Source organism: Polyodon spathula, chromosome 1 (assembly GCF_017654505.1).
Source record: "Polyodon spathula isolate WHYD16114869_AA chromosome 1, ASM1765450v1, whole genome shotgun sequence".
NCBI lineage: Eukaryota > Metazoa > Chordata > Actinopteri > Acipenseriformes > Polyodontidae > Polyodon > Polyodon spathula.
The window spans coordinates 97,785,295-97,800,911 of NC_054534.1; the positions used below are offsets into that span (position 1 = coordinate 97,785,295).

The 15,617-nt window shown below is 37.8% G+C and overlaps 1 protein-coding gene across 4 annotated transcripts in view; it reads right to left on the minus strand.

Moving 5' to 3' along the window:
• dok7b (docking protein 7b) overlaps positions 1-15,617 on the minus strand; it is a 39,772-nt gene that overhangs the window by 16,374 nt on the left and 7,781 nt on the right. For all 4 annotated transcript variants that reach the window (XM_041267287.1, XM_041267269.1, XM_041267278.1 and 1 more), the window contains exons 5-7: positions 8,721-8,840; positions 3,394-3,501; positions 2,367-3,202 (exon numbers count right to left, since the gene is read on the minus strand). In XM_041267287.1, the coding sequence (XP_041123221.1) occupies positions 2,367-3,202; positions 3,394-3,501; positions 8,721-8,840 (1,064 nt within the window). The remainder of the gene's footprint in view (positions 1-2,366; positions 3,203-3,393; positions 3,502-8,720; positions 8,841-15,617) is intronic.

A 15,617-nucleotide genomic window follows, 5' to 3' on the forward strand; every position in this document is an offset into this window, starting at 1 on the left:
AGGTTATGCTTCATCGGTGCAAATTAAGCGGGACGAAATGATCCCCTCATGTCTTCCGTTGTTGACTAAGATTTCGGTAACTAACAAATCATACACATCTATAAAGACAGCAATTTAAAAAATGAAAGCTTATTCCACCATGGCACCCGTACAATTAAAAGATTCATGCAACGTGTTATACTAACTGGTTTGTCCATAACATGGTTTGTCCGTTTCGCACCCTGCCTTTTCACTGCATTTTCAAATGCTGTACAATTTTGAAGAAATGAACTAAGAAGAGTTAACAGAATAAGTGATAATTCCAAGGTTTAAAAAAAAAAAAAACACTGGGTTACTTTTATTAAACAATGACATTAGTTAGTTCTGTGTGTGTGTATGAGTGTGTGTGTGTGTGTATATATATATATATATATATGTGCAATAAGGCCCAAATGGGCGTCCATATATGTAGAATATACGGATGCCTCAGGAAGTCTGTGTATTCTTCGTATATAGACGCCCTAAAGGTATAATAATCCTGGTAAAACAGTGGATTTGAAGAAAAAAAAAAAAATCTAATTTTTTAGAATCTCGAATTTCAATAGTTTGTTTAAGATCTGTGTCAGAGAGGGGTGGATAATGTGCACACGTGTCTTTTTGTGTTTTTCTTTAGCATTTACAAACCTCTAAAAATACATTATTTGAAGTGACAAAGTCAGGGTAAGTGAGGATAAAGACAGCGTTTTTTGGGGGTTTTTTTGGTATTTTTTTCTGTTTTGCAATCTTGTAGTTCATTAAATTGATATTCATTCAAATCGGCAGGTCTTCTTACTACTTTGGGATTTTTTGCAGGTAATTGGTCACTCAGTTTCATAGCGACAGCTGTACCTCTGTAACTGTAAAAGCAAGATGGCTACCAATACTTAGTTTAAATTCTGTGAGGCAGTGCAGTGGATTAGAACATGTGACAAGGCTCCAACCGCCCGTATCCATCCAATATACCACAACTGGAACCTTTCTCAACCAATCACACTGCTTGTTTCACGTTCCATTATGAGCCCTGGATTGGGCAGCTGGCTCTTTGAGCTAATTTATATATATATATATATATATATATATATATATATATATATATATATATATATATATATATATATATATATATATATATAGATATATTTGTGTGTAAAACACGTTTTAATGTTAAACAGGAAAAGTATGCAAGGTAGTGATATTCAACTATAAGATTATTTTAGTCACTAAAGTATGCAAGGTAGTGATATTCTAATATAAAATATTAATAGTGATAATCTAAGATATAATAAAAAAACAGATAAATTAATCCACCTCAAGATTGTATTTTGGCTATTATTCGTACTGATAAAACAATGAAGACGTTACTTGGATCATGGCAATGTTATAGCTAGCTATTTCCTGTCATCTCCATGACAGATTAAATTAGCATTTTATAGACACTGGATAAACTTAATATCCTGTTAGGTCATGGACTGTTATCTTATAAAATTGTAATGTTTTTAACTGTTATTTAATTTTACTTTTGGTCTATAAAATAAACTACCACTAAATTGTATCCACGTTGTTCTAGTACTGTAGGTATTTGTACTCCACTGTCCAATACAATTTGCATTATGGGCCTCGCGCATATCTGCATGGGGTGGTACAAACCTCAGTCATCTATCGGGAAGCTGTGTTAGCAATGGTTTTCTGCTTTATGAAAGACACTAATAAAGTATGTGTTATCAAAAACTAATACCGGTATTTATGTATGTGTTCACTCAGGGTCAGTAATACACTGCAGCGTAAGGTATCAGAAAAATGCTACTGCATAAAAAAAACTAGTAGCAAATTAAGAGTTTTGGGTAGCAAAATGCTACCAAATACACGTTAACTTCGAGCCTTGATAATATATATCGTGCTTGCCTTTTTTCTGTCCCATGAGATTCTGGCTCACTCTAAAGCAGCACAGCGCTTTTTTTTCTCAGATGGCTTTCCATAGAGATCACCATGCATGCGTGCACATAATTTGGTTTGTTTACTTTTTGCTGTCTAGAGTCTGTCTGTTTACTTTACTTTGCGTCAAGAGCTGCTGTGTTGTCCCGTGTTTTGTGTATTTTATATATATATATATATATATATATATATAAATAATCTCACATATCACACTGAGTTCTTTTTCATTTGGAATTTTTTTAAACTGTCGCGCAAATTCTGGTGAGGCGGTAAATAAGTGCAAGGTATTTTTGTCATTTGTAGCGAAAACTAACATCTGACTTGTGTGCCCGAATACATGTAAAAAAATACTTGTTTGAATATTTGGATATCTGTCTCAGCACTAATACAAATAAATAACAGCATAATAACTGTACCTTTAGTCCTCCGCAGACTGGACATGCAGTAAACAGAGCTCTTGCAACTCCCAGGTGGGGGCTGTGTATTTCACAAGGGTCTGTGGAGACACCAGCAGATGGCGCCACCTCGCTGCTTTTGGATTCAAGCAACTGTCCTTGTTGCTTTGCAACTGACCACCTTGGAACGTAATCCGCATACGTCTCATCTGAGTCTCTGGTGCTTTCGTAGGTGTCTGCAACACTTTGAAGTAGAGTTGAGGTGCCCTGGTCCTTTAGTAGTGTGGAATCCCAACTCTTGCATTGCGCTTCCCTGGCTGCAGCTGTCTGTAATAAACTCCTAGGCGTGTCGTACAGATGCCTCAGAGAGCTGGGAATCTGATAATCGGAGCCCACAGCCCTCGGATGCTCACTGGGCTGGCAAGTGCACAAGTTCTGATCTGAAGCAAAGTTCAGTGGAAGGCTAAACAAGGATCCAAACTCATCGCCCTGACAGATATCCAGACTGCCGGCATAGGAAGAGAAGCTACCAGAGTAAGAGGAGTGACTTCCAGTGGCAATCCCACTGTCTGAAGAACTCTGGCGGCCGATTTCTTGCAGTTTCCTGGGTCGGGGAGGCTTAGAGGGCGGCTTAGAACCACGCATGACCTCAGCGTACATTTTCTCCTCCCCGGGATGCATGCTTTTCACTGCTGAAAGTCCATGATTCTCCACGGAGGCACCTCCCAGGGAAGGTTCCGGCCACATTGTCAGCCGGCTCCCAGTGCTCACGTCCAAGTGACTGGTGTCAGATGAGGAGCTGGACAGGCTTCTGTCGTCTCCCAGTGCCACAGACACACCATAACTTGAAGTAGATGCTAAAAACAAAATCACAAGTGTGTCAACAGAAGCAAGCAACTGTATACATTACCTGCCTGTCCCTTACATTTCACAGTTAGAAAATTCCCAAACACCAACATTTAACAATTGTAGGTTTTTTTTTTTTTTTTATGTAATTGCCTGTCACTTTTAGAATTGGTGCAGTATGTATTTGGTTGGTATTGCCTACCTGTGCTACTCTGCCGACTCGAGTGAGACAGAAGGCTAAGGCGCTTCTCCAGCTCCAGTGCTTCATGGGTGACTCTGTCCTCCATGTTTGCAGGGTTTGCGTTAGGATCTGAAGCCAAAGATTTATCAAAATTCAATTCCAAAACAAAGTGTAACGTATACTGAATTCAAGCTTGTGATATGTAGCAAATATACAAAAAAAGGAACAAAAGGGGCACCCTTGAACCAATTGGCAAGGAAAAGCATTGTTAAATTTCTGCTGTTTCTATGAGAGAATTTCTTGAAGGATATCGCAAGGTAACACATATTATATATATATATATATATATATATATATATATATATATATATATATATATATATATATAGTAGTAGTGGTGGCAACAATCCCCTAAACTAGAAAAAATATATATCCTGGTATCAGTCACATTCAAACGTATGTACATGCTAGTATTCAGCACTAGACAGTTAAGCACACCTCCGGAGCTGTCGCCAGGGTCAGCACGATCCGGAGCACCACTACACACCACACAACCTGTGTCTGCACCGAGCACCTGCACTTCTGCACTCACCCAGGACTGGTGACCGCGTCTTGTGTTTTGTTCGGGACTGTGCCCTGTTTTTGTTATCCCCGCGCTTTACACATTGTTGTGTATAGCCGGGGATTTATTATTTTACTGTCACCAGACCTGGATTATAATTAAAGCATCTTTTTCACTAGATACTATTGTCTGCCTGTCATTCCTGCATCGCATCACTGCTACACCTGTTCCCCTTACCAGCCACTTTGCCACAAAGTGTCAGCAATTTAAATTGTATTACGTGTGAGCGATTATAATAATTATCTGTTCATGTTTCCTTTTACATCAGATCTACAATAACCATATTTATGTACACAGACAAACTTCAAACCATTTTTTTTATAAAGTGACACTATTGTAAAGTCTGGTCAAAGATTACATTCATGGATTCTAACGCAGCGTATGCTAGTCATGTGTCACACCTCTGGAATCCTTATGCAAAGCCATGGTTGTTACGTTAAAGGATACTTACTTTAAAAAAAAAAATTAAAAAAAAAAATCATAAAATATTGGTGCCAAACAGTCCTTTACTATATACTGTATATGACAGAATTTCTTGAAGGATATCGCAAGGTAACACATTCTCTTATTTACAAAGAGATTCTGTGATTTATTTTACAATTGTATATTCTTTCTTTAAAAGCCTGAAAATAATATTTCTAAACTTATAAATATATATATTACAAAGAATATAAGATATTTATATAATATATATATATATTATTTATAGATAATATATATATATCTAATATAATCCTATATCATATTATGGTACCGTGCTAGTTGTACAGATTTAGGTATCAGTGATCAAAACCTACATATTCAAAGGTATGTACATGCTAGTACAGTTTTTATCAGACTCCTACCTACATCATCACTGCCTGCGCTGCTCGGCTTAGTGTCAACAACAGCCACCATATTTCTCACTGGTAACAAGTACTGGAAAGAACACAATGTCGTACTTTGCATTCAGTGGAAGAAACCAGATCATTTCACCAGCTACCTGAAAAAGACCTGGACTTACACCTTTAGAATTTCATCTTGTCAGTGAGAAAAAAAGAAAGGGGGATGACTTTGAACAAATTTCTCACAAAGCATAGCAGGGTAAACTGCGCAGATATAAACATGAATGCAGACAGCAACGTGCTGTAGTTTACACAAACAAAATGAAACTAGAAGGTAAGAAATATAGAATATATTAAATAATAATATGGGTCAGACTATATTACCACTAAAATATGTTTCCTTTATAAAAGTTAACAGCAGCAAATTAGAACAGTAATTTTTACATTTGATGACTTCCAGTGATGTGGAATGATGGGGTAACTTCAAATGGCTTATTAAAGTCATTGTGAGTGCCTAATGATTTAAACCAAATTAAAACATGACTTTAATCTTGAACTCACACCAAAAAGATAGCGTGAACTGTAGAGCATAGTGCCAGGCGTAAGAACAGGGCACTTTTCAAGTCTTATCGTCCCTTATGAAATTACTGTACACTGTTAACAGGGTGCAGTACCATGATCTATATGCTTGTTCTACGTGACAGTTTAATAGACCATAATCCAAACCACCTGATCAGGGGTATGCAAAAAAAGACAGCTGTCAGAAAACATTTTGTATTTCTGTCACTCTGAGGCAAGACACCATTTTAAAATTAAAAAAAAAAAATTAAAAATGCATCACTTTGCTAGCATTTGCTAGTGCCAAGTTGTCCAATCAAGGTTTTAGAAATATTTCCACATACAAATATACAATATGTTTAAACTGACTAACCAAGCCCTGACCCAATCATTTTCTCATTGTTTTTTAGCATAAGAATAAATCACAACACAATGGGAAAACTGATTTATAATTATAATTTCAGTAACTTAAAGGTATAGGGTCTAGTACAGTGTTTTCTGAATGCAGTAAGAGTTTTGCGAGGGCTTCACTACACTATTTATTAGGAAAGCAGCAGGTTCTCAGTGGTTAGAAGGTTAGGTTATTATCATAACCCTGGTTCCCTGAAATAGAAATGTAACCAATACCTAATGGGATATATCTCTCATAGCCCGAATTACTTGAGCACTTCTATCAAAGCTGCTCCTGTAAGAGCCGGGTATGCGTCAGATATCATCTCCGCATTGGACACAGCAGCTTTAGTCTTTCATCTGCAGGATTTCTTTTTTATTAATATGCATTATCTGTTTTCCAACTTTATTTTTTTAGAAACTGCAGAGGGCTCTTTGAAACTTCCTACATTGCTCTACATGTTACAATGTTAAATCTTTTTGCAAGTCATCACCACTACAAAAAAAAAGCCCATGGATTTTTTTTTTTTTTAAACATGCCCTTCATTGCAGCCTTAAAGACATATGCCCCAGCCTTTTCTCCTGAGATTGAGTTGTTGAGCTAAAGCAGAGGCTTTCCATTCAATCCTTGTTTTTTGATCTTTTTTTTTTTTTTATGTAGTCCACCCAGTTTCAGTTCATAGTGATGCTACTGAGCTGTTCATTCATCTATTTACATAAGTAAGTCATGCTGTGTCTTCAGTGTTAGGTTTGCATTTCAACTTGAATTTATGGCTTCCAGGATTTGGTTTCACATACTGGCAGAAACTACTTGGTGCAACTTTAACTTCAACAACTTCTTCTTATTTTTTATTATTACTATTTTTTTTTTTTTTAAGTGTCAAATTGAATTTCACCCCAGCATCTCTCTTTGGGATGTGTGATCAAATGGATCTATGCAGCAACCCTTCCACCAGTTTGGATAACGTACCTCGAAAGAGCAAGCAATTTTGTTCACTATGCATAGTGCCACCTAAAGTGTTGCTCACCATCTGCTAATTATAGCCCTTTTGCTGCCATGAATGTCTCAGTTTAAAAAATGAGTAACGAATGACTTATGAATAACCATATATGTTTCTTGGGGTAAACAAGTGTGTGACGGAAATACAATGAGTTCTGGTGATAAATCTTCCTCCCGACCTGTGAGGGCGCTAAAGAACGAGAGGAGAAGTATCTGGAAGGGCTGGCCTGACAGTTCGTTTCTGGGACCGGGAAGCAGGTCAGCCTGGAAAGAAGCGAGACTCTGTTGTAAGACCGTATTGACTTGAAAGGTAAACGAGGGGCAGCTACAAGTAATAAGGCAGCTGCAACCGTTTACCTAGATGTCATGCGGGATTACATATAGGGGCCAGGGTAATGCTGATCTTTTCCTTTGTTTGGGTTAATGCTTGGAGAGAGAAGGACTAAGAGAGGAGCTCTCAGAGTGAATTATGTTCGTGTTTTGTGTTATTGTGTCTGTCCGTGTAACTGTCGGTTTTTGTATTCAGCACTAGACAGTTAAGCACACCTCCGGAGCTGTCGCCAGGGTCAGCACGATCCGGAGCACCACTACACACCACACAAGCTGTGTCTGCACCGAGCACCTGCACGTCTTCACGCACCCAGGACTGGTGACCGCGTCTTGTGTTTTGTTCAGGACTGTGCCCTGTTTTTGTTATCCCCGCGCTTTACACATTGTTGTGTATAGCCGGGGATTTATTATTTTACGGTCACCAGACCTGGATTATAATTAAAGCATCTTTTTCACTAGATACTATTGTCTGCCTGTCATTCCTGCATCGCATCACTGCTACACCTGTTCCCCTTACCAGCCACTTTGCCACAAAGTGTCAGCAATTTAAATTGTATTACGTGTGAGAGATTATAATAATTATCTGCTCATGTTTCCTTTTACATCAGATCTACAATAACCATATTTATGTACACAGACAAACTTCAAACCATTTTTTTTATAAAGTGACACTATTGTAAAGTCTGGTCAAAGATTACATTCATGGATTCTAACGCAGCGTATGCTAGTCATGTGTCACACCTCTGGAATCCTTATGCAAAGCCATGGTTGTTACGTTAAAGAATACTTACTTTAAAAAAAAAATTTTTTTTTAAATCATAAAATATTGGTGCCAAACAGTCCTTTACTATATACTGTATAAGAACAACATAAAATCTAAACTAGTTTTGATTGGGGAGATGAAAAAATGTTTCAAGGGCATTCTATTATTAACATTACTCAATACAGTCATTAGCAAGACCATCATACCCACACCTTAGGAACAGTTAAGCATTCCATGTAACATCAATGACCTAGCCAAGGGTAACAAACTGTTTATGTGTTCTGCATGAAGACACAAATGGGCTGAATGTTTGCTTTATTTAGCAGTACACATACAGATTGGACCCATTCTACTCATTTTACAAGAAAACAGAAATAGATTACTAATATTAATAACATTCATCTTTAAAAGGCAGAGGAAAAAATACAGTCCATGACTGCCATCAACCGACTCTGCTTTATTAACGTGCTTGTAAATGTGTTCCCTGTTATGTCTTGGCACTAGACAGATGTAAAATGTCTGGTCTTTTTTTCACTCATCTTTTTTTTTTAGCTAGTGTGTGTTTACAGAAAGATAATATGGCCCCATAAGACTTGTCTGAGGACGCGAGGGTAGTTTATTAATGAGACAGGCAGCACCACAGATAAACAACCCCGATCTGGAATGGACTAGCACAAGATTTATGAATGGAAAACTGCATTAATTTAACTGAGAAATAGTCTGAGTGAGGTCCCAGAATGAAAACCACTTTGCACTTTCCTCTGCACCTCGTGCCGGCAGGCTGGAATTCTGCTCAGAGAAGTAAGTGTTGACATGGCAACTTTCTGCTTTGCGCTGTTACTCTATACTTCCTATATTAACCTGGCAGGACTGGCCGTAGTCCAAAGGGGCCTCTGGTTGGGGAGATGCCTCGAACGATACAGTCAAACAGAAAGCTGATCTGCTCCCCTTCGGCGCAGGCGAGAAAGAAAACACCAGCCCCTGCAAGAAAAACAGAAATAAAGCCTCTTATTTTGTCATATGAGAAATGCATTTCAGAAGAAACATTTTTATAACACACCAATAAACTCTCAGTGTTTTGGTCAGGCAAGCAGAGCATGCTGGGGTCATCTACAGATGGTGAAACCTTCTATCCTCCCAATATGTTCTTTGATAGATGTAAGTATATTTTTTGAGGAGGTGGTCTGTCAAATGCATTTGCTCTGTATATTGCCAAGTAATGCTCTGAAACAATTAGCAGCGATTTGACATAAAATGTAAAGGAATATTCAAATAATCTTTCATTTTTAATTAACTGGAAAACAAAAGTATAATTCAACAGTACAGGAGTAAAATGAGCCGTACCCCATAAAATTAAACAAAGGAGAAATATACTTTTCTGTACAGAAGAATGGGTGTTACTTATTTAAGATATGAACTATGCATTTCCTTTGCACAACATCTTTTATGTTGCAGTTATTTAAAATTTCTGTCATATGAACAAATATGTAAATGGTCAACTTTGCCACAATACATTTCAAGCGGTGTTTGTTCAAATACTCGTCTTATCACTAAACTACAATATTTTAATTATTTAATCCAACAGTATATTTTCTATTGAACTAGTATCACATTAATCTGTTCTAAAATTAACTCTTAACACCTACCAGAGTTATACGCATACCTAGAACTACCATGAGCGGTCAATTTGACCACAGTGTTAAAAACAACATCAATATTATAACGAAAGGACAAACAATCAGATATCATCTGCACAACTGAAACACTGCAAATAAATTAACATTTGAACAGAAATGGGTTTATATACAGACATATTATATCAAGCGCAACTGCAAAAAACAATACAAAATGTAATAAAAAACATTTGAAAACAGATCAGTGTATATACAGGTATATTATTTATATAAGAAACTGTAAAACCAAAACTATGTAAATAACTAACATAAACATTTGAAAAAATATACAGATATTTATATTTAGTCAAAAGTTTACATACCCCAATGGAAATTGATCATTTCTAGAAATTTCTCAAAAACAAAGAATTACAGGAAAATTGTTCTGTAGCAAAAGTTTTGCTTTTGTGGATGAGGAATAAAAGTTACAAGAAATAGATGTCTACAATTATTTATCTCAGCAATTGTTTTGCAAAACACCAAAAATTCTAATTCAAAAGTATTCATACCCGGACAAGGAAAATGTAATTAATATCTAGTTGAGGAACCTTTAACAATAATAACCTGTTTTAAACAATTAGGATATTTGTCAATAAGCTTTTGCCAGGATTCTTTAGTGATTTTTTTTTTTTTACCATTCTTCAATGCAAAATTGTTCCAGTTCATTCAAATTCAAAGGATTTCTCTTGTGCACAGCTTTCTTCAACTCATACCAAAGATTCTCAATTGGATTTAGATGAGGACTTTGACTAGGCCATTCCAGAACCTTGATTTTATCCTTCTTTAACCATTCTGAAGTGGCTTTTTCCTTGGCCTGCGACCATTGAGACCTTTACAATACTCGACCTATGGTTGAAATGGAAACCCCAGTCCCACTTGGCAGCCAATTTCACATTGAATATCTTTGGCAGTCAATCTCGGATTGTTATTACCCTTCCTCACAATTCTTCTACTTGTTCTTATAAATAATGTTCTGCCTAAGGTATTCAGAAAACTCTTTACTTTTTCCCCATATTGACTTGGCAATAACAGCAATCACCCTATGCCTAACCCTTTTATACTCTCTAAGAGTATTCATCTACAATCCAGACTTTTCTAGAATTATGTTCTGCATTATCATATTGAAATTTCTAGCACCTTGTAGACAATTCTATCATAATTAATTAAATAATAAATAATTGTAGACTATTTCTAGTAACTTTTTTCCTCATCCACAAAAGCAAAACGCTAAAAAAGATTGTTTCTAAAATTCTTTGTTTTCAAGAAATTTCTAGAAATTATACATTTCCATTAGGGTATGTAAACTTTTAACTACAAATGTATATAGACATAGACACAACAAAACGGAACTGTGCTGCAGTCAGGGTGACACAGCCAACAACAGCCACTTGTATGCCAAGGACACAGGAATAAGCACCTCGAACATGCACCTCCAGCAGTGCCTTCATTCACACATAAGACAAGCTTTTTCGAATGCACATAGACTAAAATTAGCTGCTTGTATCTATCTGGTAGTTTTAGTCTGGTAGTTCCCTAAAAAAAAAAAAAAAACTAAAAATAAACAGGAAGGCACTTTTGTCAGTTAAAGTGTTCTAGTGTTGCTTACTTCAGCTATTTTTTTTTCTTTTTTGCTTTGATACTGAAGTAACTTAAATGGATGGTGAGTAAGTAGATTCAGGAAAATGCACAGAGTCCTTTTCTTCAGTCACTTTGTTAATACACTGTTAGGAACCTGTGGCAGATGCCATTTCTTGCTGTAGTTGCCTGTACATGTGTTAACCAAACTTATTTATAAAAAGGAACAGACAGTAAAACACTGTTACAAGGAAAACAAGCAGCCTTTTGATTCTTTTTGTTACTCCACCTGCTACACGCGTGAATAACCTTGGTTTCCAGCTGAGTTCAGCTCACAAATATCTGGAAGCTGAGGAACACTTGGAATGAAAGACTGCAATAGCAAGCAGCTGTTTACCAAAAAGACTTATCTGCAAAAGGTCTGGCCGACTCAAGAGTGAAGAGATAAATCCCCCTCATTAGCAACTGTTGGCACATAGAGATTATTATTTGATTTTTCTTTTGGATACTGAGACAAACAGATCACAAGCAAAACACTCAAAGGCTTCATTGTGAACAAGATATTGCATCTTTGTATCTCAAGGTTTTTTTTTTTTTTCCTGGTGAACTGTTTTTTTTTTTTGGTTTTTTTTTTTTATTAAATAAATATAACTATTACTGTTGCCATTATAGTTAAATATGAACTATTGGGCTTGGCATTAATGTTATTGGGGAATATGTAGTTAACATATGAAGTAAACATTTAGGTACCAGCATAGAATGTTACGTCTGGCATACTTTGTAATCATAATGATATATTGCTTGACAGCTTTACGAGGTATTCCAGGTCTGCTATAGTGTCACTATTTGAGGCATACAATGGTTTTGCAAAGCAGCCATTAACTGCAGGTTTGGAGCATGCATCTGGAAAAAAAACATATTATGTTTGGCTGCCACTGGCTGTGCAAAATTCTGACTGGCTGACAATGGAAATGATGGTGGAGTTTAGTATTGCTTGCCATAAGGTCTAAGTGTGAAGTACAGTCATCTATGAATAGGGCCACTTCTTTGGTGACAAGGAACAACTGCACTGGGCACTGCTGTTGCCTTACCAGGGTTATTGGGGGGGGGGGGGTTTGGACCACCCCACCACCCTCCCTCCCGCACTGTAACCCAAAACAAATGATAGGTATTAAGAAAGCCAATTATCTGGGAACCATGGTGACGATCCCCTGCAGGGTATGCAGTGTGCAGACATTAATCTCACCTGAATATGGCCAAACACTCAATGTCATGGCATTATACTCCCCCTTAAGGGTTATTTTCATGGTGAAGGAAATTGGAACCAAATTGAATCTCGTTTATTAGATCTCTGTTTTAATTGTGAAATAAATACTGTCATTGTTGAATCCAATTTATTTTGTGACCTGTTCCTTCAGTTGATGATGTCCCTGTTTAGGAAATGTGCCTCTGTCTTCATTGCTTTTTTGTGTCATCATGCAAACTTTGCATTAGAGAAACTTGGAAAATTATAATTAGGATTTACGTGCATGTTTAACTGTATTTACTTCAGAGAACAATTAAAACTCTGGTCAAGCTTTACATCAATAGCACAATGGTTATATTTGAGATGGACTTACTTCTCACCATTACAATTTAACAATGCGTTCATTTTGGCACTTTCAGATTGCATCGAGAAGTTACAACATGAATACATTCTTAATAAAAGTTGTCAACCCACAAATGTGTGTGACTATGTTTCGGTTTGACTGTATTAAACATATACATTTAAAAAAGGCCAGTCTTACATTTTCCATTGATTTTAACTCCTGACATCAAACTTCTAAAAGTACAGAATACAGCTTCCCATATGCAACTCCCAGACATCCCATAGACTTAGGATTTATGTTTCTATTTACGTCCAGCTCTACAGTGAACAGTTATTGGCTGTTGGGGGTGGGTGGAAATAGTTTATTTTCATCTGACCGACAACAAAGGCCTGTGCAAACTAAAATACTCACTTATGAGAGGCCCAAGGCTTGTTCATTAAGTGCATAAACAGTGAGGTCAACAACATGTTACTCATAACAGCAGTGCTGCCACAATAAATGCTTGTGTTACTTCGGTTTGTTTATGGGCCTAGCTTCAGGCACATATTGATATTAGCAACATCACAAGAATATAACAACACTAGATGTTATTATTGAAGCACACAATCAGTATTTATAGAATTATGAAATGTGTTACTGAAGAACTGCATGTAGGTATTTCATTAATATATATATTGAATATTATATATATAATATATATATAGATATATATATAATATTTATATATTATAGTATATATATATATATATATACACACACACATATACACACACACACACACATATTATATATACCCACACACATATACACACATACACGCACACACAAAGTACCGTGCAAAAGTATTTGCCCCTGTCTGATTTTCTGCAATTTTGTATATTTTTGACACCAAATGTTATCAGATCTTCAACCAAAATCTAATATTAGATAAAAGGGACCGTGAGTGAACAAATAACACAAAATGTTGATACTTATTTCTTTTACCAGTCTCTCACAGCGCCGTGGAGGAATTTTGTGCCACTTTCATGCAGAACTGCTTCAACTCAGTGACATTTTTCGGTTTGAGCATAAACTGCTCGTTTCAGGTCCTGCCACAACATCTCAATGGGGTTTAGGTCTGGGCTTTGACTAGGCCATTCCAAAACTTTAAAATTTCTTGTTCTTCAACCATTCTGATGTAGAGCTGCTTGTGTGTTTCGGATCATTGTCTTGCTGCATGACCCAGCTGCGCTTCAGCTCCAGCTCACTGACAGATGGCTTGACATTCTCCTGTAGAATTCTCTGATACAGAGCAGAATTCATAGTTCCTTCAATAATGGTAAGTCTTCCAGGTCCTGATGCAGCAAAGCATCCCCAAATCATGACACTACCACCACCATGCTTGACCGTTGCTATGAGGTTCTTACTGTGGAATGCAATGTTTGGTTTTCACCAGACACAACAGGGCCCATCTTGGCCAAAAAGTTCCACTTCTGACTCATCTGTCCATAGAACATTGTTCCAGCACTCTTGAGGATCATCCAGGTGTTTTTTGGCAAACTTGAGATGAACATTCATGTTCTTCTTAGTGAGCAGTGGTTTCCGCCTTGCTACTCTGCCATGAATCCCGTTTTTGCCCAGTGTCTTTCTGATGGTGGAGTCATGAACACTGACCTTGGCTGAGGCAAGAGAGGCCTGCAGAACCCTGGACGTTATTCTAGGGTTCTTTGTGACTTCCTGGACGATTTAAGCCTTGCTCTTGGACAGATTTTGGCAGGACGATTCACTACTGTCTCAAACTTTCTCCATTTGGACAATATGGCTCCGACTGTGGTTTGGTGGAGCCCCAGAGCCTTAGAGATGGCTTTGTAACCCTTTCCAGACTGATAGACCGAGGAATCGGGGCACCGAGTGCAAGTGTTATTGACATGCTGGGGAGCTAAGCACAGAGGCACGGAGCGTCTAAGCACCGCGGGTGCCGAGGCACCAAGGCACGAGAGGCACCTAACCAACACACAAAGCGGGGTGCACAGCATACACTAGGGTGGATACGCAGGCTTGAGTGGATACGGTAGGCAATCAGGAGAGCAGTACAGGGAAGCACACAGTGCTGAACCAAGGTGTAGCACCACAATAACCTGGTTCTGGACAGCGTGCAGTCACACAACGGGGCAGCCTGTAGCATATACCGGAGTGGAGCACAGGCTCAAGGAGTTGTGGTGTGTTAGACAGGAAGAAAAAGTGTACTGCTTTTTATTTTTTTCTTTTAACTGCAAAGGCAGTAATAGGAATATAAAAAATAGAGGCTCACACACACAGCAATTGAGCTATGGGAGAACAACAGTCACCATGCCAGATGGGTGGGCTGTAAAATTGTATGATTATTGTGGTTACCGAGCCAGCGGATTCAACTCAACAGCAGGGCATCTGGTGGAGGAATCAAGTTTTTTTTTTTTTTTTTTTACACACACACACACACAAAACAGCAAAGCTGTGAGGGTAAAAAGAACAGTCACCACGGCAACGCAGGTAACAGATTTTTCTTTCTTTTTTTTTTTTTTTAACCTAGCGTGCCAAGTGGGCGGGCCGAAACAAGCCGTCAGATTCAAGTCAACAGCAGGGTGCAGCAGAGCTGGGTCCCAGTGGAGGAATCACGCTTCTCTTATTTATTTTTTTAACTACAAGGCAGTAAAAGAAAAGCACACATGTAACAGTTGTGAGGGTAAATAGAACAGTCACCACGGCAATGCGGGCAAACTGAATTTTTAAGCGCACCAAGAGGACGGGCCGGAACAATCCAGTGGAGTCAACGCAAAAGCGGGGCATGGCACAGCCAGGGCCTGGTGGAGGATCAAGTGTCTCTTTTTCTTTCTTTTACTGCAATAGCAGAGGTAAACACAAACCAGCGAGCTCTGTAAGGTTGGAAAAGCAGACTAGAATTG